This window comes from Dryobates pubescens, chromosome 12 (assembly GCF_014839835.1).
Source record: "Dryobates pubescens isolate bDryPub1 chromosome 12, bDryPub1.pri, whole genome shotgun sequence".
Lineage (NCBI taxonomy): Eukaryota > Metazoa > Chordata > Aves > Piciformes > Picidae > Dryobates > Dryobates pubescens.
In genome coordinates, this window is record NC_071623.1 from 20,086,464 (window position 1) to 20,110,899 (window position 24,436).

General features: G+C 38.0%; 1 protein-coding gene across 1 annotated transcript in view; it reads right to left on the bottom strand.

Annotated features, from left to right (window-relative positions):
- Positions 1-9,843: 9,843 nt before the first annotated feature.
- The window catches only part of DYRK1A (dual specificity tyrosine phosphorylation regulated kinase 1A), a 79,993-nt gene continuing 65,400 nt past the window's right edge, over positions 9,844-24,436 (bottom strand). Inside the window, exons 4-12 of the mRNA XM_054165779.1 lie at positions 21,390-21,482; positions 20,322-20,510; positions 19,421-19,568; positions 17,309-17,595; positions 16,110-16,256; positions 15,204-15,344; positions 14,608-14,914; positions 13,690-13,814; positions 9,844-12,643 (exon numbers count right to left, since the gene is read on the bottom strand). Coding sequence (XP_054021754.1) covers positions 12,020-12,643; positions 13,690-13,814; positions 14,608-14,914; positions 15,204-15,344; positions 16,110-16,256; positions 17,309-17,595; positions 19,421-19,568; positions 20,322-20,510; positions 21,390-21,482 — 2,061 coding nt within the window. The 3' untranslated portion in view covers positions 9,844-12,019. The remainder of the gene's footprint in view (positions 12,644-13,689; positions 13,815-14,607; positions 14,915-15,203; positions 15,345-16,109; positions 16,257-17,308; positions 17,596-19,420; positions 19,569-20,321; positions 20,511-21,389; positions 21,483-24,436) is intronic.

Genomic DNA, 24,436 nt, shown 5'->3' on the forward strand with positions numbered 1-24,436 from the left:
AGGAAAAGGGAAGTGGGAGGGGGAGGAATGGGAAGATGGAGGAGGAGGAATGGGAAGATGGAGAAAGAGTAAGAGGGATAACAGAAACAGGAAAAGAGAAAATAAGTGAGGGAAGGAGGGGACACACTGCTGAAAAGCAGTGATAAAAATCCAAAGTGGGGGAAAGAGAGCAAGGGAAGGGGGGAAAAGCATTGGGAAAGGAAGGTAGGAGAAGACCTAAAAAGCAGCAAAGAAATGAAAAGCTGTTAAAAAGTGTTCAGAATACTGTTAAAAAAAAAAAAAAGGTAGGTAAAGCAAAGAGGTGAGGTGGTGGGGAACAATCCCCCACAAGATATGGAAAGCAAGGACAAGCAGTCAAAGCAGTGACAAGCAGGGAAAATCAAAGACCAGAAAAGCAGCTGAAAGGTGTTAAGACACTGAAAAGTAGGAAAGGGGAAAGCAGAGAAAGGAAGTGGGAAACAAAACAAAACCATGTGACAAGTAGCAAAAAAGGCACACATACAGCAAAAGCAGGAAAGGGCAGCCTAAAGCAGGGGAAAGCAGTGAAAAACAGGGAGTGGATGTAAAGAAAGGGGTGGGGTGGTGGGCTCTTGTTGTTGAGAAAATATTTGAAAAGCAGCAAAGAAACAAATCAAATGGAGAAGCTGGGGGTGGAGGAGGGGAAAAAAAGAAGGGAAAGTAGTCAAAGAAGTAACAATTAGGAAAGGAATGGAATAGAACAGACAGGCAGTTGGGGAAAAAAAAGAATAGATAAGCAGCTTTAAAAAATCAAAGCAGTGATGAGACTGAAAAGCATGGGGGGGAAAGAAAACAAATGAGGAAAAATAGGAGAAAGGAGGAGGGAAAAATTAAAAATCAAACTAAAAAGCAGTAGAAAGCAGGGAAAAGCAGGAAGAAGTAAGGGAAAGACAAAAAAAAATCAGAGAAAGGAACTCAAAGTTGTGATAAATAGGGAAAAGAAGGTTAAAGGACATACTTGAAGAAATGAAATCAATTAAATCAAAGCACTTACTAGCAGGAAAAAAGGTCAAGGCATCAGGAAACAGGAAGGCAAAAGCCAGGGTGGGAAGCAGGAAAAGACCTGAAAAGTAGCCAGAAGAGGTCAAAGCACTGAAAAGCAGTGAAAAAGTGTCAAAGCACTGAAAAGCAGCAAAAAGAAGGTGTCAAAGTACTGACAAGCAGTGAAAACAAGTCAAAGCAACGACAAGCAGGGAAAGAAGGGAGAGGAAGGAAAAAGAGCTGAAATGAGAGAAGTCAAAACACTGTAAAGCTGAGAGAAGGGGGGAAAGTAAAACAGGGAAAGAAGTCAAAACATGTAAGGGCAGTGGACAAAAAGGCAAGCCAGCAAAAAGCAGGGAAGAGAAGGAGCAGGGAGAGAATAAAGATCAGAAGAGCAGGAATAGTGTAACAACTAGTCAGGAAAGGAAGGGAAATGTTTCAAAAATCTGAAATGTAATGAAAAATGGTCAACTGAAGAGAAAACAGGAGAGAAAGGGAAGGGAAAGTGGAGGGAAGAGAAAAATAAGAGAACTTTTTAGGGTGAGAAAAACAGGATGCAGGGGAAAAAAATCAAAGGAAATAAGTAGTGAAAAGCAGTAAAATTATGGAAAGGGAAAAGACAATGATCTGTAAAACAAGAGAGCACCAAAAGAGTGGCAAACATTGAAAAGAAGAACAGGTGGGAAAGAAGTAAAAGCAAGAAAAGCTGGGAAAGTGAAAAGAGCAGTGAAAAGCAATGAAAATCATGTAAGGATGGGAGTGTGTGCAGAAACAGATAGGGAAAAAAATGCCAAACAGCCAAAAGCAGGGAACAGGGAAGTGGAAAGACAATTAAATGACCTAAAAAGCATGGAGGAGATGGAGGGAAAAAGGAGAGAAGTCAAAGCAGCAAGTAGGAGATGGGGAAATGAATGAGGTGAAGGAATATATCTGAGAAGCATCTGAAACAAACTGGAAAAGGGGGAAGAAACCTGAAAAGCACTGAAATAAGGAAAATAAGCAAAGAAAACACCTGCAAAGCATTAAATAGAAAGCCAGTGAAAGTCCATGGAGAAAAAGCAGAGAGGAGAAAGTAATACAAAACAACAGTGGAAAAGGAACTGGGGAAGACAGGCAGGAAAAAAAGAAGCAGGAACAATAGGAAGTGAACAGAAGTCAACATAGTGAAGAGCAATGAAAAGAAGAGAGACAAACAACCTGGAAACGTGGGGAAAAGAAACAAGCAAAACAAAGAAACAACAGCAACAAAAATCTGAAGTCAAAGGGAGAAAAGAAACAAGAGGGGAAAAAATAATGGGAAGCAGCAGAAACAGGAAACCTGAAAGATGAGAAAAAGTGGAAGAGCAACAAGCACGGAGACAAAGGGAAAAAGCAGGGACGGAGAATGAATGACCTGAAAAGCATAGAAATCAAGGGGTCAGGGGAAACAAGGCAAACAGGGAAAGCATGGCAGGGAGAATATGCAGGAAAATAAAAGCAGGAAAGATGAGCATGGACGAGAAAGGAAAAGCTGTGCAAAGACAGGAAGAGGACAAGCAGGACAACAAATACATTGAAAAGAAAAATTAGGAAGACTGGAAAGGCAACAGAAGGAAGCAGGAAAAAAGCAGTGGGAACTGTAGGGAAAAGACTGAAAATGGAAGGAAACAAAAAGAAAAGCAGGGGGTGGGGAAAGGCTGAAAGATGGGGAGAGGAAAATAAAAGGTATAAAGTGTAGCGAAGTGGGGAGAAGGGCCAGAGTGAAAGCAGGGGAGTGGAGTGAGAAACAGGAAGAAAGGACAGGAACTTGGAGTGGGTAGAAAAGGTCATATGAGATGTTACTGTTTCTGAAGAGGGAAATGCACTACAGGTTCTACTGAAAAGAAAATGAAGAGGGTATGAAAATAATTTTAGCCAAATTTACTATCTTTGACTCTTCAAAGCTTCAGACAAAACACGTATCTCATTGTCACTATGAAAGAACTCTGAATATGACATTTTTGAAGCCCTGGCTCCTAAGATTCCTGGGTTTGTCTTCCCAAGTCACTGAGGTTATGTCAGGATACAAGCCTTCATACCATCACTGTATCAAAATTACCTCTACAGATACACCTGATTTCAAGGCAGTGACACTGTAATGTGTCTACTTGTAGCATGTTTTGTTTACAGAGCAAATGCCCCTTCACATAGTTCTGTGTGCTGAAATTGCCAGACTGATATAACATACATAAAGCATAACACAGTGAGTTACTTCAGTATGGAATCAACTTATGTACAGCCATTTTCTGGGAAGAAATTCTAACTTAGCTAGTGTACAAAGAAGTGCTACATTTTCCTTATACACAAGGCATATTTTTTATACAAGGTAGGAGACCAGTTCAGATGAAAATAAAAATCTGAGTGCTCTGGGACATTGCAGCAGAGGAGGAAACCTGCTGTGCTAGCTCTGCATTGGAAAAAAAAAAAGGCAAGTGACATTGAAGAGTTGAAAACTAAACTTATTTTTGACTTCAAAGTCTCCAAATGGAGCTTTCTTGGAGGTAAATGATGAGAGAGTTTGTTACACTGAAAATGTGGTTTCACTCATAATGTGTTCTGTTTAGAACTAGCCTTTGTTCCTGCATTACACAGAATCACAGACTGTTACAGGTTGGAAGGGATCTCGAAAGATGATCTAGTCCAACTGCCTTGCCAGAGCAGGATCACCTAGAGTAGGTCACACAGGAATGGGTCCAGGTGGGTTTTGAATGTCTCCAGAGACTCCACAACCTCTCTGGGCAGCCTGTTCCAGTGTTCCATCACCCTCACAGTGAAAAAGTTTCCCCTTATGTTCACATGGAACTTCCTATGCTTCAGCTTGCACCCATTGCCTATCACTGGACATCACTGAGAAAAGCCTGGCTCCATCCTCCTGACACTTGCCCTTCACACATTTATGATCATTCATGAGGTCACCTCTCAGTCTCTTCTCCAAGCTAAAGAGACCCTTAATCATCATCAGATAGACAACTCTGTTTCAACACCATTATCATGCTTGCAGTCTCAAAATTAACTCCATCTGAACAGCTGATATTTGATGCTGGAAGGGAGTCATGCAGGGAGTCCTGAGCAAGCTACTGAAGGTAAAGAAATGCTCTAGAACACCACAAGTCGTACAGAGATCTCTTCTACTGGTGATGTCCTGAAGAAGGCAGTCTGAATGATTTTCTGGTTGGTATCTTCAATTAGTAGCTTCAGAAAAAACAAAACTCAGTTGTTGGATTTTTTCCATATATAATTTCCCAACCTCTAACTAACTAATGTAGCCAATGTAACCAAGAGCATAGAGCAATAGAACAAGGTGCAATGATTTTAAAGCAGAGCAGGGTAGATTTAGATTGGACATTAGAATGAAGTTCTTCACAACAAGGCTAGTGAAACACTGGAACAGGTTGCTGGGAGACATAGCAGAAGCCCCAACCCTGAAGACATTCAAGGTTAAACTTGAAAAACTTAAACCCTGAGCAACTGATCTAGTTAAAGATGACCCTGCTGAAGGCAGGGGAGTTGGACAAGATGTCCTTTGAGGGTCCCTTCCAACCCAATGCATTCCATGATTCTAGTTGTGTTTCAGCAGTCAACATCTTAATATCCTTTTCTCCCACTTCTAATGGGGAGACCTACAGGAGGTGGATTTAGTTATTAATTTCTTTTGTCTCACCTATGTTACTCTCTTTTCATTACTAAAGACCATACAGAATACCCATGAGATCTAAGTTTCAGGAACTTTTTTAAATCCATAGGATTTTGCAACAGCTACTGCTTAGCAGGACTCATCTCTGCGATGATCACAAAAACCTGGATTTGGTTAAGCGCTGCTTTTAACCCCTTCCTCTAGTTATTTTTTCTTTTTAGGGACCTGTCTGTGGATTGCCTTGACATTTAAGTCAGATTTCTTTATATACACCTCAGATGCAGCATAGCAGCAGGAAAGCCAGAGTGCTTTTCAAAGAAAACCAAAACAAACATCCAAAAACCCAACAACAAACATACACACACACACAAAAAGCTACCAAGCCAGATCTTCAAAATTATATACTGCCATGCCATTGCCTTAAGCAATGAGAACTGCCTAACCCTATGCAGAACCATTAATAGGGAAATGCAACACAAACAATGTGTGTCTCACAATCAAGCATACCAACGTTTAACAGCCTTTAACAAATAAATGCTTAAAATGTTGGTATGGGTACAAACCATAAATAGCAATGCATACACAGGTTAAAATTAAATAAATAAATTAATTAATATTAACCAATCCTTTAGGCTCAAGCTGTTTTGTTTTTTTTCTAGAAAGAATGAAATTGCTCCACTGTTGCTCCACTGGCAAAACAATGCCTTCCCAGAAAGTTTTCATGATACTCTCTGCCAGGAAGTTGCAACAAGGAATCCAAATGACTGATGTATGCAAGAGGACTTTGCGTACATTAGACAAGCATTCGTATTGGAGACCAACATGTTCTGAGGAGATGCTGCAGTGTTGCCTTCCTGGACACAACAACTGCATGAGATTTCTTCATCTGCACACAAAGAGATGGAAGCAAAACGTCAAAACATTTTCGGACCTCCTTTTGTTAATTGGACACCTTTAAACTAAATCTGACACGCAAGGTGCAGTGTTCTAGAAAATATCATGCCTTTCTAACCAAAGCATATGCCAAGACACCATGGCAATTGTATTCCAGGATGCTGAAGTTTGCAGCAGTGAGAAGCAGAAATTCCTGTGGAAGCCATTCTTGTGGAGGGCTTGGAGACTAAGACCTGGAGTGTACCACTTACCCGAGATGAGAAATGTCTCTTGTGAAGATGTACAGGAAAGAAAGTTCCAGTGTAGTACACAAGCAGTTTAATTGCATTGCCTTCTTTACCTCAAGCCACATTACATTCTGTTGTCCAAAAAGCATGACCTACATGTGTGAGTTTCCCATATTGCCTCTACTGAAGTTCAGATGAATTTGTCCCAGCCCAAAATGTATCTATCTCCTCTTAGAATTTGGATTAGAAAGCCAAATCAGGTCCATACACTCCTCCTGAAAGGGTTTGTGGCATTTTTACAATAATGGTAGTTGTGTCTCACCAGTAAGAATATTACTAGCCTTAATTTTTCTTTTGGTGTTTTTTTTTTTTTTTTTTAAACCTCATGGTATTTATCATTTAATGACTGAAAATACTAGGGCTGTTTTCCTTACATGCTTGTCTTTCTACTTGAGGTTTATCAGCTTTTCACTGTGACACCGTTCACCATTTATTTAGCTGGGATACTTTTCACTGTTGCTTACCAAGGAAAAATTGCTTGTTGTGAAACAGAGGAGGTCCTGCCTTAGGAATAAGGACCTAAGGTAGATCCACAATAGAACATCTTTCAGGATACACAGATCCTGTGCCCTCTCTACTCCATGGCAACAACTACTTTTTTTTTTTAAAGGATGTCTTTGGCCAGTCTTCCATTCTCATCCCACTCAGCACACATACAAGTCTTTATACTCACTCACTCATTAACATGCGCTGTGTGTGGTTTTGGTGTTTTTACAGCTCTACAACTCCTTTACATCTACCATGGTTTGCCTTTTTTAAGGACACATTAGGCTCTGCTTCAGGCCATTGTAACCCATACATGTCAGCCCTAGTTTGTAAATAAACTAAAATTCCTTCAGTTGCTGACATGCTGACAATCCACTCTATCCATTACTGCTGCTTCTGCCAGGCTGATCTCTATCAAACATGCTCAGTTCGTCTGCTGTCAGAAATTGAATCCTCCTTCTTCCATTTCAGCTTTCTAAATTGTAATAAAATCATCCCAACCTTCATTTCTGCTCACTTGCAAACTACCAGATTTATCCCAAGTCCCACCACATGATAAACACTCCAGATTCAAATTTACCTTGAAATAGAACAGAGAGCTACATTCTAGATAACTTTTCTATTAATTACTGGAATCCAATCTTCTGTGAAAAACACCTATTCCACTCAAGGTAGAACTGTTAAGCCTTATTCAACATAGCCGTGAAGGTTTTCATTTAGCTTCCCTCACATGCTTTCCTAGGAACCAGGACAATTGAAAAATATCATGGTCTGCACAATTCCACTCTAGTTATGGGTATTTCTCTCCCTTCCCTATGCTCTTAAGCACATTGGTTAGAGTCCCTCCCACAAAGAACATTCTTGCAATTCCAATCCTTCCCCTTTTCTAAATTTGTCTACCCTCACTTTCCCTCTAGAATCTATGAACATTGCTTAAAGTGAATTAAATCTTCTGCCATTCAGCAGAGCAGCCTGAAGTTTAACATTTCAACTATCACCTTTGTCTGGCTTATAAAGTATATTGCACTCTTGTATCATTCATGTCTTTGAGGATAGTCACAGTAACTGTGATTGAACTCTGATGCTCAGCAATATCTAGCATAAAACATAATAAACAGAAACTACAAATCCTCTCAGGTCTAGGCAGATCATATATATTTGATAGGGCTAGTATGGAGAACTGTTGAAATAAAAACAAGGCATCTGAATCAATAAGGAAAAAAAATAGTTCAACTATCATTGTAAGGTGGAGAAATAAATACCAATTGCAAACTTTTCAACATGAGGTTGCTTCTGTGGAACCCCACAAAACCGGAGATAAATAAGAGAAAACTACAGTTTGGCAAGGTGTCCTTCTTTGTTTGACAGACGTAAGATACTGTGCAACTTTAATATCCACCCTTCTAAGTAAAATAGATCACTTGCCAAAGTCATGCTATATACAAACTATCCTCATGAGATCGACACTCAGCAGTAACTCTACTTTCTAGTCAGCTGCGTCATTTTGACTAGACACTTCCATACTATTCACGAGTTCTGTATAATGATCTTACTGAAATAGATTTGTTCTATAAATTAACACAACATATTCACCAAGTTGTGTCAAAAGGTTATAGAGTTTTAGATTACTTCCTCGTTTAAAAAAATGGTGTTTCAGGTGTGTTTCAACAGGAGTTATCTTCTAAGGTATTTAAGATCTTTTAGTTAGGAAGAACAAAATTTAAGCGCATTGATGGTTTAATGGAAATAAGGATGGTAGAGGGATAAACAATGAAGAGAAGCCATGTCTGTAGGTGAATCCAACCCTTCTGTAAACCAGTCCCGTTCAGACATCATTATACTTACAGGATGGAAGACCACATCCTGGAAGAGCAGCAGTTCTGAAAAGGACTTAGGAATCATGATGGATAATCATCTAAATTTACAATCTTTTAATGCAAATAATTGAGACTGAAAGATTTAAAAATGCAATCCTTGGAGGTATAAACAAACAAGCGAAGATATAAACTGAAAGGTTCAAGAATGTACCTGCACATACTACACGCACACAGCAATACTGAAATCACTACCAGATGCTGTATGCAGTTCTTACATCCACGCTTTAGAATGGATTTTAAAACATCTGAAGTTTCGGAAGAGCCATAAAAGCTTTACAGTTAGAGATTTAAGGAACTCCATCTATATAGGTTATTAAAGTTAACATATTTTTATGTGAATAGTGAAATAGTTTAAAACTAGAGTAGTTATTTGTTATTCTAATAGGCAGCTAGCTATCTGATGGCCAGCAGCTATAACTAAACAGTCCTAAAACTGAAGGTGGACTCAAGAGCATGGAAAATGAACTAGCTGAATCACTCAAGAGACACAAATCCTCACACTTGAAGAATCTATATGAAAACCAGCTGTTTGGCTTTTTTTCAAAAGTATGTTCTACTGCACCCAAAAGATATGGACTCCATGATGCAGAAATAACTAGATTGAATTCTAGGGATAATGGCATGCCAGTCAGATTATTTCATCACCATGGTCACTTCTGGCCTTAAAAGCAGCTAGTCCGCATGTAGTAGGTAGAAAGCTGCAGTGCATTTAAGAACATTCAAACTAACAAATGATAAAGATAAAGAACTCAAACTACAAGTACAGTCCATCAGAATCAAGCAGAGCTGTGTTCGTACATCAATGATTTGTATACCTTGCTGTTTCAATTAAAAACTCAAAATTATCTGTTATGCCTCCAACTTTTACTTTCATATTTTTAAGTCTGTTTCAATGTATCTGATATTTACATATTATAGTATAATTATACCTACCATACCATGGCTTGGAGTAGGTTAATTGCATAGGAAGAATTACTATGTTTACATTTTTTTTTCTTAAATTACTCTTTTTTTAAAAAGCACAGTAAAGAGTCTGAGGACAAATTATTCAACTGTTTATCATACATAAGACTGCATGACTATAATACAAAGGGCTTGTCTTTTCATTTAACGTTACAATATACACAGCAAGTCCGGACTAGATCTTACAATCTGAACACAGGTATTTAACCTTTTCCATGCTGTTTATGTTTACAATGCACAGAAGTCCTGTAACCAAACTGTGTAGTAAAGCACACAAAACTGGACTGTAACATAACACAGTATGCAGAAGCACTGGATTTTATGATTTCTTCTTTACGTAGATATATTTTTTTTTTTAACTACTTTATTTTTTTTTGGCGCTTGCTAAGGTGTGGCAACCCGCGCACCCAGAAATTACCCAGATTCCATATTACCCTTATATTCCTAGACAGCAGTAAGAACTGGATTCCTTTTTATATTGCTAAACTCAGCATCCTGTTTCTAAGGTGACAGCCTTCCAGATCCTGTAAACTTCTCTGAATTACTGAGTTTAAAAACAAAACCGAAAAAGAAAACAGAGGGGGGAAAATAAAACCAACCTCCTTTCATCCACAGGGTTGATGTGTCAATACAACAACAACAACAAAAAAATTGTGGTTGCTTGGTTAAAAAAACCCCAAACTTAAAAAAAGAAACAAAACCCATGATTTACAGAAGAATGGTAATCCCAAGTATTCGTTCCCATTTACATGGTAGTCAGCTGCTGCGTTGCCACTGTAAGTATAAAAAATTCCACATTTTAGTCTGAAAAAAAATGACCTGGCCGCATAGGACTGGCCAGCACAAACTCTGAATTTGCTGCAAAATTAACTTTTTAAAGGGCTTACTGGCAGAGGTAGATCACTGCTTCTGTAATACGTAATGGGCAAACAATGTTAATCTGGGATGGGCAATCAATGAATTACCCTTACTCGTTCCAATGTTTTTCACGGAGCTTTTGCTTTTCATACAAAGAGATCTCTGAATGGGCCCATAAATTTTGCAACTGCCAAGCTGACTGTGTTATATTAAGGCAGCATTACCCAAAAATTAGGCACCTGTTAAATACAGCCTGCTAACCTCAGGTCTCATGTGAGTGTTTTGCTTTACTCAGACTATTATTTTGGACCTGTTCATGCAATCAAGGTCTTGCCTTCAAGTTTACAATTATGTTAATAAGGAATACAAGAATCAACTGCTGGTTTCATAGCTTCTGGATCTAGTGTCCCTTTTACCTTCAGAAGCCTGAACACATTTATAATGTAACAGATGTTATAGTCTTGAAGTAGATGTCAATCTATTATGTTCAGTACACAGATTGCTGTAAATGTATTGGCTATGAATTCAACAACAGTTCCAGTTTTGTTTAAGCAATAGTACAGCCATAATTTTCAACTGACATTTAAAAATGGTCTAGTTACACCTTGTGTCAAAGTGCAGAACTGCTACATTATTGGTTACAGACATCTATGTGCTATAAAAACAGCTTTGGTACAATAAATTATCAAAAAAGAAAATAAATTTTTGTAAAATTCACAGCATAATTGTGAGGCAAAAAAGCAGTCACATAAAATTCTGCATTTTTAAAAATGTTCAGGATGAACAGAAGACGTCTTTGTGCAGAAGTAATGGTGGAGAAACCACGTGCCGAGAAAAAGCAAAAGAAAAAAGTAAAAAGCAGGAAGGGACACAGTTGTAGCTATTTCCATCAAACGCAAACCACTACTCCTGTGACCTTCAACCAATAAGGAAGTCAACTTTATGACACACGCAAAGTGACCTTGCAATACCTTACAATAAGTGGGTCACAAAAGTCTATTTTAAAAGAAAGGCCTCTTGAATTACCCATTCTCTGTGTTTTCAGCATTAAGGACTGTCTGCAAAAGCATGTCCAAAAGTGATTGCATCTGAAATGGTAGGCTCTTCTAACTTAAGAGTCCAAATCCATAAGGCCAAAGGTTATCCCAAAGACCACCACTTAGACCTCCCCAGGACTGGCCAGGACCGACCCGTTGATTGCTTCTCAGTGCACCTCAGTTATGAAACCAGTCATATTTCAATACTAACTGACTGTGGCCTCCAAAATATGAGACCCACAGAATCCCATTACAATTGCTGCTTTGATCCTCAGTAGATTCAGAAAAGGAGAGTTCTGATCACCGCCACTTAGCATGCTTAATGTGCCTTACAAACTCCATTACAACCGTCCCTTTTTACAGCTGAAGAATATATATTTGTGTAATCTGAAGGTCCCTCTTTCTTACAGTACTGCATTTCTGTGCCCATGTTTGTTTGGGGAACTAAAAAAAATATATATATATTACTCACTCCCCTCCCACCCAAAAATTTCAAAGGGCCTTTTCTTATAAATCATGTGCAATGCCTTTAAAAATAAACTAGTTTGCAACTACAGCTAACATTTGAGCAATAACCCCTGTTGAATGAGACCAAAAAGAACCAAAATCCCTCCCCAAAAAACATACTATGAATAGGTTGTGGCAAGTTAAAATGGAGGAAGCAAATGTGAACACCACTAAGCTATCCGTTAAGGTGGGTCCAGACATGGCTTTAAAAAAAAAGAACCAAAACCCAAAAAAACCAATACCAAAAACAAAACAACCAACCAAAAAAAAAGAAAATCAACAAAAAAAACTTCATTGTCCCTTTGCAATCTTTTCAAGTTTAAAAAAATAGTCAGCTTTGCCCTCCTGTAGCGGTTCAGTGAGTTTATCTCCTTCTGATTCAAGCAGCTTTGCACTTTGTTTTTGGAAAAACACCACTTCTATAAAAACACACAAGAAACAAACTTAGTTTCAGTTTAGTCACGAGCTAGCCACAGGACTTTGCTGAACACAAACTCCTGTCATGGGAGACTCTTCTCTATCAATTCCTTGCCTCATTGCAAGGTGTCCTTCAGTCATGTAATGAGCAGGACCTGTATTAGCAGAAAACTGGTATGTTGGATGTCCAGCTATGCCAGTTTCTTGGCGCGGATTAGAGTAGACTGTTAAATTCATGTCCATAGCTCCATTTTGTCCAAAGTCCAAGGTATTAGCAGCCACTGGGCGGTTCTGATAGGCCTGATTGCCTTGGTTACCAGTAGAGGAGGAAGATGTAGAGGAAGAAGTAGTTGAGGAAGACAGAGATGTCATGGAGTGGTGACTGTGGCCCACCTCCATAGAATCCTGGGTGGAGGAGCTGTTTGTTGGAGAATTGTAGACTCTCGGCCTGGTCCGGCTACCCAAGGCTTGCTGTCCATGATGGTGGTGGTGGTGGTGATGATGATGGTGGTGGTGAGAGCTATTTCCATGATGATGATGTAATGCATTCTGTTGTTGAGGGGTTACATGGAAGGTGGTTTCTTGAACTGGATGGTTTTCAACAGTGACCTGTGTAGGAGCTTCAGTGGCTGTCCAACCAATTGGAGGAGGAAACTGTTGTCGAACCTATGATAATGAGCAAATTAAAATATTCAAATATCTCCATTTGTAATATATAAGAGAGATTATTCACATTTACAATAACTTTTGAAAAATAGTTAACAAAATCTTACAGCTGCATACTTATTCCAGAAACGTCAGCATGCAGTTAAGGAGCATTTCTAATACACTTTTCTAAATATACCTTAGGAAAAATAGTTTTGCATCTGGATATATCTTTCAAGCAAAAACAGTTTAAGTAAGCTGAATATGTGACCTTACTGCCAACATGACAGAAGCCTTGCATAAAGATAGAAGCTTTAAATAATAGTAGTAATAAACAACCTAATATTTGTACAACACCTAGAACATTAAGGCCATGCTCTGTGACTCAGGCCTCTGGATACAATATGCATAATCTAAATTATGATGTTGTAGTTCAGATCTTGAACAGTGCCAACAGCATTAGAGGAGTTGTATCCACATCTCTGGAAGAAAACAGCTTATTAAACATTACTAAAATACTAAGATCTAGTTATGCACCCATTTGTTGCATAAATTTTCTGCTTGGAAGAATTTCTATTTTAATCTGCCCCGAACTAAAATAAAAACATTACAGCACTATTTGTAGTCAGTAAATGAATTGTTGCTTCTTTCAAAGGAGTAGCATTGAATAAACACTAGTTCATGCTAATTTTGGTGAAGTACCTGAATGCCATAAAGTGGAAGTAAGAACAAGTTCTTCCCTGGGTTGGAAGATGCATAGCTCTGTTTACCCTTACACACTGTGTAAGGGGAAGTACTGACAGCTGCACCTGACTTGTTGCCACTAATACAAAACCTTCCCCTCTGCAGAATCTATGGTAATTTTTACAGTACTTTTGCCTAAGAGACTGACCTAACTGACAAAGGACTACAGAGGAGCTGGGCGTAAGTAATAAACCAAATCTGACTGCTAATTCCATGCCCAAAACACTTCAGTCTTGAAATGAAAGTGTTAATAAATCTAAGGGACTTATTAGCCTCATAAAATTCACATACATCAAACCAAGAGAAGCTCTACTTACGCATACCTGTGGGCTGTGTGTTTCACAGTCCATAGCTTGAACAGCAGCAGTGAAGTGTCCACCACTATGTCGATGCTGGTGTGTGGGGTCTGACCGTGCCCTTCCACTGTTGCTTGTTCCAGAAGATCCACCTATAAAATAAAAACATGCACAATAAATGAAGAGACAGAAAATTTACAGTAAAACAAAGACAGCATGAAGATACTTACACTGCTTTAATATAAAGATACAAGACCTACAGGAAGTATTGGGGGACTCACTACACTAAAGACATGGCAGTCTGGGAGTGGGTGCAGAGAAGGACAATGATGCTGATGAAGGGTCTGGAGAACAGGCCTTAGGAGGAATGGCTCAGGGAACTGGGGTTGGTTAGTCTGGAGAAGAGGAGGCTGAGGGGACACCTCATTTCTATCTACAGCTACCAGAAAGGAGGCTGTAGCATGGTGATTGTTGGTCTCTTCTCCCTAGTAACCAGTTATGGGACTAGAGGACATGGCTTCAAGCTGTGCTAGGGTGCTAGGGGAAGTGTAGATTTGCTCATTAAAAAAAACCCCACTGAATTTCTTCACTGGAAGTTAGTGAACACTGAAAGAGGGAGGTTGAATCCTCACCCCTGGTAGCGTTTAAAAGACACAGAAATGCGGGGCTAAGGGACACGGTTTAGCACCAGTCTTGGTAGAGTTAGATAATGGTTGGTTTTAATGATCTTGAAGGTCTTTTCCAACCAAAACAACTCTGACTCTACAGTCACTCACATTTTTGCTCATCTTTTTCTGTTGTTGTTGAAGCTGTTCCCTGTTCCAGCTAATTAATTGTTTTGAGCACGACTGAGATATTTGGTTTTTAATGAAAAAAAGGCAGAACATTTATCTGAGCTGTGATGAGGAAATACACTTTTGTAATCTGCTAACAAGCAAAACTTACCTGAGCTTGAAGATGTACTTGAGGTGGTTCCTGAAGACTGCGACTGCTCCATGGCAGGACTCGTAGACACACTGTTACTTGTGTTTGTACCTTCGTCTGCTGTTTTCTTAAAGAAACTATGCTGCAGGGCATAATAAGGTTGAATTCGTGTCTTAGGGTCATAGTCAAGCATCCTTAAGATGAGGTCTTTGAACTTCAAGTAGTCAGCTACAGTATGACCCGATTCCCCAGCACGACGTCCACCTGGTCCTCCTGTTTCAACTCCTAGTATATTGTGAAGTTTACGAGTTCCTGGTGGTTTGTATTCCTGTTGAGAAGTTAGAAATGGAAATTCCTAAGTCTTTTGAAATCAAGTTATAGATTAAGCCTTGAATGTGCACAGCTTAAATATGCCATAAAAGGAAGTCAACTAAAAGTAAGAAACTATTCACCACTACAAAAAGTGTTATTTAATCAGCATCTCTTAAAACATGGGATAATAATAAACAACAGTAAAGCTACATTTTCAGTAAGACAAGAGGCAAAACAAAGTAACATCTTTTTGTGTGTGTTGTTAAAGAAACAGTACAGATTATCACCCTAGTTATGTAACCTACCCTTTTCCCATCTTTGGTCTTCTTCAAGTTCCAAGTGCCATCTGGCAACTTCTCAAAGAACTTTCTTGCTTTTGGTGCTTGGTCAAGGATGTGGGTAGGTGGTATCCCCAAAACTTCCACTATTTTATTCATTTGATCCACCTGTTAAAAACAAAAAATAGTGAAGAACACGTGACAGAGCTGAGCAGTGCAACAAAGTGACATTCTAACCACAAATGTAAACTACCCAAACAAGTTATAAATTATTTGCAAACCTCAGAAAAATCCAGAACATACAAAATAGTAAGAAGGAGGACCCAGAAACATAAAATTATCAACAAGCAATTTCGAGACCTGACAAAAAACATTGCTCTCACTGATACATATTCACGTTAGAATTCCTAGATTTTCCTAATGTGCTGCTTCCATGCAACACAAAAGTGAGGGAAAGTAAAATATGAAAAAAAACTCCAGGTTGAGAAAAGAATTGAGGTACCAGGAGTTTAATATAACAGAGATTATATAATGCACAATTACCTTAGCCTATTTGCAGAAAAAGTGCAGCAAAATGCAGAAAGCAACAGCAGAAGCCAGGGAGCTAACCCCACTGTCCCGTCCCATCCTGTGCCAACCCCAGCAGAAGAGCCCAATACCCCCAAATGCAGAAACTGAAAGCAGAAACCCAAACAGGGAGCCTCTCATGTTACAGTTGGAACTTCAAGTCCCAGAATACTTTGCTCCAGCCAGAACTTTTGAGCTGGCATGCCACAGCATGAGACTGAGTATCAGCAGCAAATTCAACTCAACCCATGACACCTACTTTATGCATTACAATTAAACAGATGAAAGTCATGATGACAATGAACAAAAAAAAGTAAACCAATCAAACCCAAGCAAATTACTTGTATTATAATATAGCTGGCATACCTCATTTGCCCCACTAAAAAGAGGCTCTCCAGTGTGCATCTCAACTAAAATACACCCAAGGGACCACATATCAATTGCAAGATCATAAGGCATTCCCAGTAGCACCTCTGGTGATCGATAAAAACGACTCTGGATATATTGGTATATCTGAAATAAAAGCATATAAAGAGTGAGCCTTAGTACAGGTCTACATTACAAAACAGAACTACCATGCTTGGTGCAGGGAAAGCAAAGGTATTACTGACACTATAAAGCATCTAAATGTTAATTCTTAAAAAAACCCACTAGCATTCACACGTGAGCTGATTCGCTCACGATGTCAGTATTTTGCACTCTAGGGTTGATGAGTGTAATCTTACACAATTACAGGTAATTACACAACAACATTTTTGTATTGCTAGTCGTACTCCTGAAACTTCATCTCTTCTGCAAATGTTGGGGGGTTTGTGTTTTATTTATTTTTTGGATAGTTTATTTTTTTCAACATCCAGCTCTCTCAAAGGAAGAAGATAACCTTCACAGATTTCTAGACGTATAGGCATGCCATGGACCTGGGAAGGCTCAAAATCCTGTTTTCACTGAAACTGAAGTTTAACTTCTATCTATAGAAGTCTTCCTAACCTCTCTAGCTAACAATGTGTTCAGTGTAAACAACTAAAGCAAAGGCACCCTGAATAGAAATAGTCACTTGCTCAGCCAAATATAATTCTACCAATCAGGACTAAACTCAATTTAGTGTTTCCATAGTTGCTGAAATGTTTGTAAAAAAGGTTTAGTTATAGTCAGTGTCTTTAAAACGCAGCTACTGCACTGTCTCGACTCTCAAATCTTATTTCCAAGGCACACTAAATAGTGGACATGCTAAAGCAGAAGTAGTAACATATATGAAATGAGGAAATAATAAAAGAATATTTTACTTCAAAGCTGACTTCTACAGTCAAGTGCTGATTCTTTCTGCATTAAAAATATAACTAAGAGAAAAGAAAGATGGAAAATTTATCTACTGTGGTACTAAAATTCATTTTTAAAGCTCCTACAGACTGTTGATCTCCAAAATCCTACGTAAAAATTAGGTACAATTTCATTTAAATCCTCATTAATGAAGTTTATATTAGCTGTCTAGATATTATGACTTTAAAATATTAGATTTTTCATATGCATCCAACAGTAGCATAAACAGAACTTTTACAAATACTCACCCTCTGTCCAAGTTGACATGAACTGCCAAAATCAACAATCTTGATAGCGCTTCGTTTGGGGTTACAGAGCAGGATATTCTCTGGTTTTAGGTCACAGTGAATGATACTAAGTTCAGGAGTCGCCAGAAAGAGCAGTGCAGTGCACATCTGCTGTGCAAACTTTCGTGTCAGGTTCAATGAGACACCTCTGAAGTTGGTGTTCCGCAACAGATCATACAGATTGTAGGAAAGCATTTCAAAGACTAAGCAGAGATGGTTTCGGAACATGAAGTGGCGCTTCAAATGCACTGCAAAAAGGGAAAGAACATAATTAACACATATCCTGTGGGGTAAGTATTAAATACTAATTACAACACAATGCTTAAATATTTTAATCAATATGGAGCAAGCTATAAGATAAAAGTTACTTTTTTCCTCTATCTATGGCTATAGTATGCCTGTCCTTAGACCTCAGTAAAGCTACAAAATTATTTAAAAGACAGAAGGGATTTTTTATTTTTTTTTTCCAAAATAAGCTATCAGTCTATTTGCTATTAGCAAAGGAACACACTTGTGGGTAAATAATAACAGCAAAAAGGAGACAAGAAGTGCAAATTGTGTGTAGCACCACCTTTGCGCAACACTTTTAATCTTTTTTAGGCTACAGTTCATTTCTCCGCCCTCCTAAAGCTAACTGTATGCAAGCCCAAGAAGACTGTAAAGAAGTGCACGTACATTCAGTAAAGCAGACAGCTCTTTTAAGACTGAATTACGTATTAGGAACTTTCCTTGCATTTACAGGGAAAATATCTGTCAGATTCATTTAAAATACAGTAAGACATTACCACCATGACTTCATTACTTCAATTAATAAAATTGATCAGTATCACAAAGGCATTAAACTCATTTAAACGAAGCATAATCTCAATTTATGAAAGCAACCAATCCGTTCCAAATCAAATAATTGTGGTTTTTTTTCATGAAATAGGTGAAAAATTCATCACATTCATCTGTTTAGAGGCAAGCAGGGTTTGCCAGTCTGTCAATCATTCAGGTTGGTTGACTCAAGGAAAAGAAAACTGAAATAGGAAACATACTTCCGACCTCAGGTAAAAAGCAACACATTTCCCTTTTTATCATAATAAAATCTTGAACCAGTACTAGCATAGTAAGGAATCAGACTTTCAGTTAAGGTCATTATTTCGTGTCCAATGTATAATTTTTTCCTCACCAGCCAGCTCATCAAGCGTCACTTACAACTTACCTGTTACAATACCATTTGCTTTCACCCTGATGCTAGTACCTGCAGTCTAGAACTTCTGTATTTTCTCATTTTTTGCCATATTTGCCCTATCATCCCATCACAAAAGCAACAGCATCTTTTTCACGCCCTTGTGGTCTTCCTATATTTAATTCCAACTCCTTCCCACACCTAAGACTGTTGGACCTGCCAACCTGGCAAGAATCATCACTTATTCCAACTGATTTATCCAACTTTTTACACAAGCTGACTTAGTTTCAGCTATCATGAAATTTAAGTAGCACTACAATAAGTCAAGGCAACAATATTCCAACCTACAGCAGCAGCCAAAATTGCAAGTTTTAAAATAGTTTTGAGCCAAAAATGGGCAAATTGTGTCACTTAGAGAAGTCTTTGTTTCGTCAAACAAAATTTTGAGCTTTTTAAGCACACACAATCAAAAAATAATTATTAAGTTAGCCTTAAAATTACTGTATGATGGTGGTTTACATTTAATTTTCATGCTCTTATCCATGACAGTTTTGAGATCATTTAAGATATATCCAAGGCAGTGAAAGAGGCACAAACTACCACAGATCACAGCCTCCCTGTAAAGGTCGGTCCATGGCAACTTCTTCAGATGACCATACCATTAACTGGAAAGAGAAGACTCTACAAAACAAGATCTCAATGCTGCAAAATATCAAGTCTGTTTTCCTAGATATATCTTCTTCCAGATATGGTCCTGTTGCAAATAACAGAACTAAATAACAATTTTAAGACTTGCATTATCCTTTTAATCTCTTTAGTGCCAAAAGCATCCTAAGCTACATAAAAAGATCTAAAATATTAATAATTTCATTAAATAAAATGAAGAATAACTATTCAAATACCTATATAGTACTTCATCTCAGTGTCATGTTTGTTCATAAGCTCAAGCAGTCGCACTTCAATCTGAGCTTGGTTTAAGAAAGCCTTCTTGTTTTTTATTATTTTGATAGCCACCCACTCCTGTTCCACTCGATCATAAGCCTTTACGACCTGAAAAAGTCAAATATGTATCAGTAAAATTTCTCCAGGTTCCAAAACACAGCAAAACTCACTTTCCAAACTTTCTCCACTTTTCCAATTCAGAGAAAACATTTTCAGAACTTACATTCTTTCCAGATAAATTCATTTTCTTAAATTTATTCTCCTACTTGATACCACAATAAAGCCACAATTGGTCATGTGAGGTTTATTGCAGTTATGTCACAAAACAGAACGGAAGCTCCACTGAGCTTCACTGAGGCAAACATTTTATCCAAATGCAATTATCAAATCATCAACACCAATACTGTAAAATGGCTGGCAAAATCTGAGGGAAAAAAATAACAAAGACAGCAAAATAAAAGCTCCATCCTCCTTCCAGTCTCTCAAGCCTTGGCTACAGCTAGCAACAGTCAAAACCAATGCTACTAAGTAACATTTGTCACAGGTAATCCCTGGCAGTAGGCCATTGTTTTAATTTTAAAGCCCAAGCCAAACAGCTGAAAATGTGAACTGATAGGAAACCGCTGAGGATTTGCGTAATACAAAATGCATTACCAGACAGATCCACACACTGAAGTATAGTCAAATGTTATCTGTAGGAACAAGAAACAGCACAAGATAAGAGTGTCTTGAGCAAACACTCCCCACAACAGGATGAAGGGAAAAAAGTGTTTAACTTTGAAATTAAACAGGAATGTCACTCTGATGAAAGGTGCATTATGATTCACATGAATTACAGGTTTCTCAGTTGATACACATTACCTGTCCAAAGGATCCTTTGCCTATTAAAGAGTCAATTTCGTAACGATCCATCCACTTCTCCCCATTTTTTACAATATAGTCATAGTTGTCATCGTCATAGCCATCATTGTAAACTTTTCTCTCCTTTTTGTGACTGGAATCATCTCCTTGGCCCTGCTGATGCCTCCGTTTTTTTTTTGCATAGTAAACCTAAAGACAAGAAAGTGTATTGGTTAAGAGCACTTCTGAGTTGAACATCGGGTTCAATAAAGAATAGAATCAGACTTCATAATCATCATATCTGATCCTGTGATTTTAAAATGCAGCTTCGCTACTGGAGAAACAAACAATCCACTCCTGCTATCACTATTTCAAGTCAAGTCATTATCCTAAAGCAAAGTCTTGGTGAACAATTACCGACAACAAACAAAAAAACCCAAACCAAACAAAAAACCCCCCACACAATCAGCTGATCTAAATAAATGTACTAATAACACTGATTTCTAGGGTTCATTGGTGCCAAGAAGATACAACACAGAACAAGAGTTATCAGTTGCTCTTTTCACAAGACTGGAAAAGAAGAATTCCCAGGCAGTCAGCAAACACTGTGGAAATCCCTTTGCTTTTCCTGTAATTGCCAAAGACTTATAAACCAACTGATGGTTTCCTATATTAATGACATGATTTTTTTTTTTTACATTTGTCAATCATATCTAATTAAATACTTTAGGGCAAATACTTTACTGTTTTCTTTAAAGGTCCGTAGAAACATTCATAAAGGTTTATAGCATGAACTAAGAGTGGATTTGCCACTTTTATTTCCTTGTCATGCAAAAGAAAAGCTCAGCATTTGTTTATAAAGCAACAGAAAATCAACTCAGGATTAAAAAATACATATACATGTATATGCAGCTATAGAGATTTAAAGAAAAATGTGCTGGACAGAAAGTAGGACCATAATATCAGTGGTCTCAAATGAAATGTGAGGAACAGAGAGAAAGCTTGTTTTTTCTTATCTCTTCACAAGACTACTCATAGAAAATACATTTAATAATGGATTGTAATAAAAAAGATAGCTGGAGCCATTACCTCATTAATATGCTTGTATGTTTTGATCAAATCTACAGAGAGCTTCCTCAGTGGAGCAGTGGCTGGATCACGGAAAGTTTGGGGCATCCGCCTCTGTAATATGACCATATCACAACTTAGGAAAAAAGCTTCAACTTTAATGATACAATTACTACACCAAATCATGACATTCCTCACAAAAATTATTTCATTGCAACATTTCTTTCCTTAAGCTGATACTTAAAAAAAAAAAAAGAAAAAGAAAAATAATCAACAGAAAATAACAGTTCAATTAAGTTACTTTTTAGTATATTTAATCAGTTTAAAAAAGTAAAAGAGCAAATAAATCCCAAGATTACTAGCTCTCCTCCCATTACACCTAATATGCTTAATCCAAACAAACTTTTTCCCTCAGTTGAAAATGCAGCTCCTTTAACAACAGGTTCTTGCTGACATTACTCCACTACCTCCCGATTGATACACGAATTGTAACTGTATTTAATGTATAGCTGCATTAAAACCACAAATGGAAGTTAACAGTATTAACTACTGAAGAACTGTGGCAGTTTGCCACATTTAAACTGTATTAAATTCAAAATAAAAACCCCTCAGTTCTATCATGCTTTACAATACCCAGGACTAAGTTTGAATCTAAAGCCTAATGGAAATCTAAAGAAATCCAAAGCCTGCACATGAACATTGTATCTACTTTCAAAGTTTTAAAACAATGTCCCTCAAAAGGTAGTTATGCTCCTCATTTGTGTTCCCTATAATTGACTACATTTAGAACAAACACCTCTTCAAAAGCAGGCCATTCTTTTTATTGGTTTCCTGAAGAAACAAGACATGCTTGATAAAATTATTTGTGTGTTTCTTTTTATCTTTGCACACACATGCCATGCAAACTCTGGATCAATCAACCTCTATTCCTCCTAACATTTGTTTGAAATGTCAGAAGATAAAAGTTCCTGAAAAGATAAAACTCCAAGTGGTATGCTGGAGTTAACATCCTCAGTAAAGAGAAGTCAGAAAAAAACTAACAAACCATTTGATTTGGTTAAAGCTGACTACCCACTCTGCAAACAATTAGCAGCACCAGTGTATCACCAGACAAGCTCTCCAAATTCTCTGTCTCCACAATTAGTGTCAGATAGAGAGCTAGGCGAGAAAGTTGGTGAGGTTTGTTGGACCGGTCCCCTAGCCAGCCTCTCTCTATTCTCTCCCCAAAGATAGAAGAACACAGGGCAAGTTTAAGCAATTCCACTGGAGAAAAGCTTTTTGTCTCATCTTCTGCCATCAAATATGCTCACACTCATAACTCTCTTCACTTCCAAGTGCTTAATCTCATCTCCTGCATCCTATTACAGCTAAACTGATATGCAGCCTCCTGCAGAGCTGAGGAAAGGGCATAAACTATCAACAAAAATAATGAAACCAATTTTTACATCAGTACTGCTGAACTAATAAACAGACTGGAAAAGCTCAACTACTCCTCTGTCTTTTATGGTAGCACTCAATACTCTACATACAGTATATGTGACCAAATAACAAAAATTGTAAATCACATTGAAATAACCCCAAAAAGTTCTCACAAACAGAAGTGATGAAGAGTTTGTGCTTCTGAAACTGGATCCCAGTTGGGTACCCAAGCAACCACACTAAGCTTGTGCTAAGCTTGTGCTCTCATCTGGTGATGTACAGACCACATTGTGGGGGTAAAATAAAAAGAGAGCATGAGAACAAGGCAGAGCATGAAAAAGTGAGAGAGCGAAACAGAAGAGAAAAAGGCAAGACACTTCCAGTAAGCTTACTGTATTTATGTGAGGGTGGAACTCCTAACAGGTGCAACACTCATTGGAGCAGGAGGCTCCTGAGAAATGGCAATTCAAAGCTTTGGTGCACACCACTCCAAAAATGCCCACATAACATTTTTATACCCCTGCAGGACTGCTGACTTGTGGTCTTTTTGATTAGGGAATGTTTCTTGGAGACGATGCAACACTGTTTAACTTCCCTCAGGGAAGTTTAACCCAAGTCATGCCCTAGGTGTTTGTTCCAGTCAATTCATTTTTGGTTATGCCCATTACCATCAATTTCCCTTAAGCAGATTTACCAAATTCATTATTTTTTTATTATAATCACAAGCATTTAGTAAGCACCAGGAAAGCCTGTTTTAAAGCTTCCTAAACAACTTGGCATTTGTAAACATTTTTGTTTCTTACTTTCCTCTGTTGAATAAATGTAAACCACTAAACAATTTACACCTAAATATGATCTCTTTTGGTTCTCTCCCACTGCAGTGTCAAACAGCAGAGCAGCATCTAATCCTAAATCACTCCTGCCACTGTTACGTTCAAATGACACATATTTCCTTTAAATTTCTTAATATGACTTAAAAGAGATTACTGAAACACAGGACCACTGGTAGATTTTGCTGGCAAAAGAAACCGTGCTGCAGTGCACAAATACTGGCAGGGACCAGTCTCTGTCCTAGACTGTCAATGCCATCACAGGGTTTCCATCACAGAGGTTACGAGTTTTGAGGAAAGAGCCTGTGGGGAAGGACTCTTATAGTTCAGATCAACTATTCAGATCTAAGGTTGCTCTAATTTGGAGAAGTAATTTCTGAGACAAGTATTCATGTTTATTTTCTAAGTTGAATTTGCTTGCTTTCTTTAAAAAAAATCTTCTAATTTCAACTCTGAAATAAGCAGCCTGATGAAATTAAAAACAATATTTTTTAAAGTCTAATTTGTTGGTGCTCCCTAATTATAAGTAATTAAGATTATGCAGGCTATCCCTATGCTGCTTGCAGGCAGTATCTTATTTGAAAATTGTGCTTTTAATTGAGGTTTTAGACAGTCACACATTTCTGAGGATACACTTTAACCTGTATGAACTTTTTAATAGGTACTGTTTTGCCATTCTGGGTTCATAAAGTTTTGGTGATGGGAGAAGCAATTGACCTTTTCCTGCTTCTCCTTGCGATACTGCAAAATTTATAACATTCTATTTTGTCTTTTTCCCCCAAAATCCTTTTGGAGACTCTTGCTCCATTCCCTTCTTCC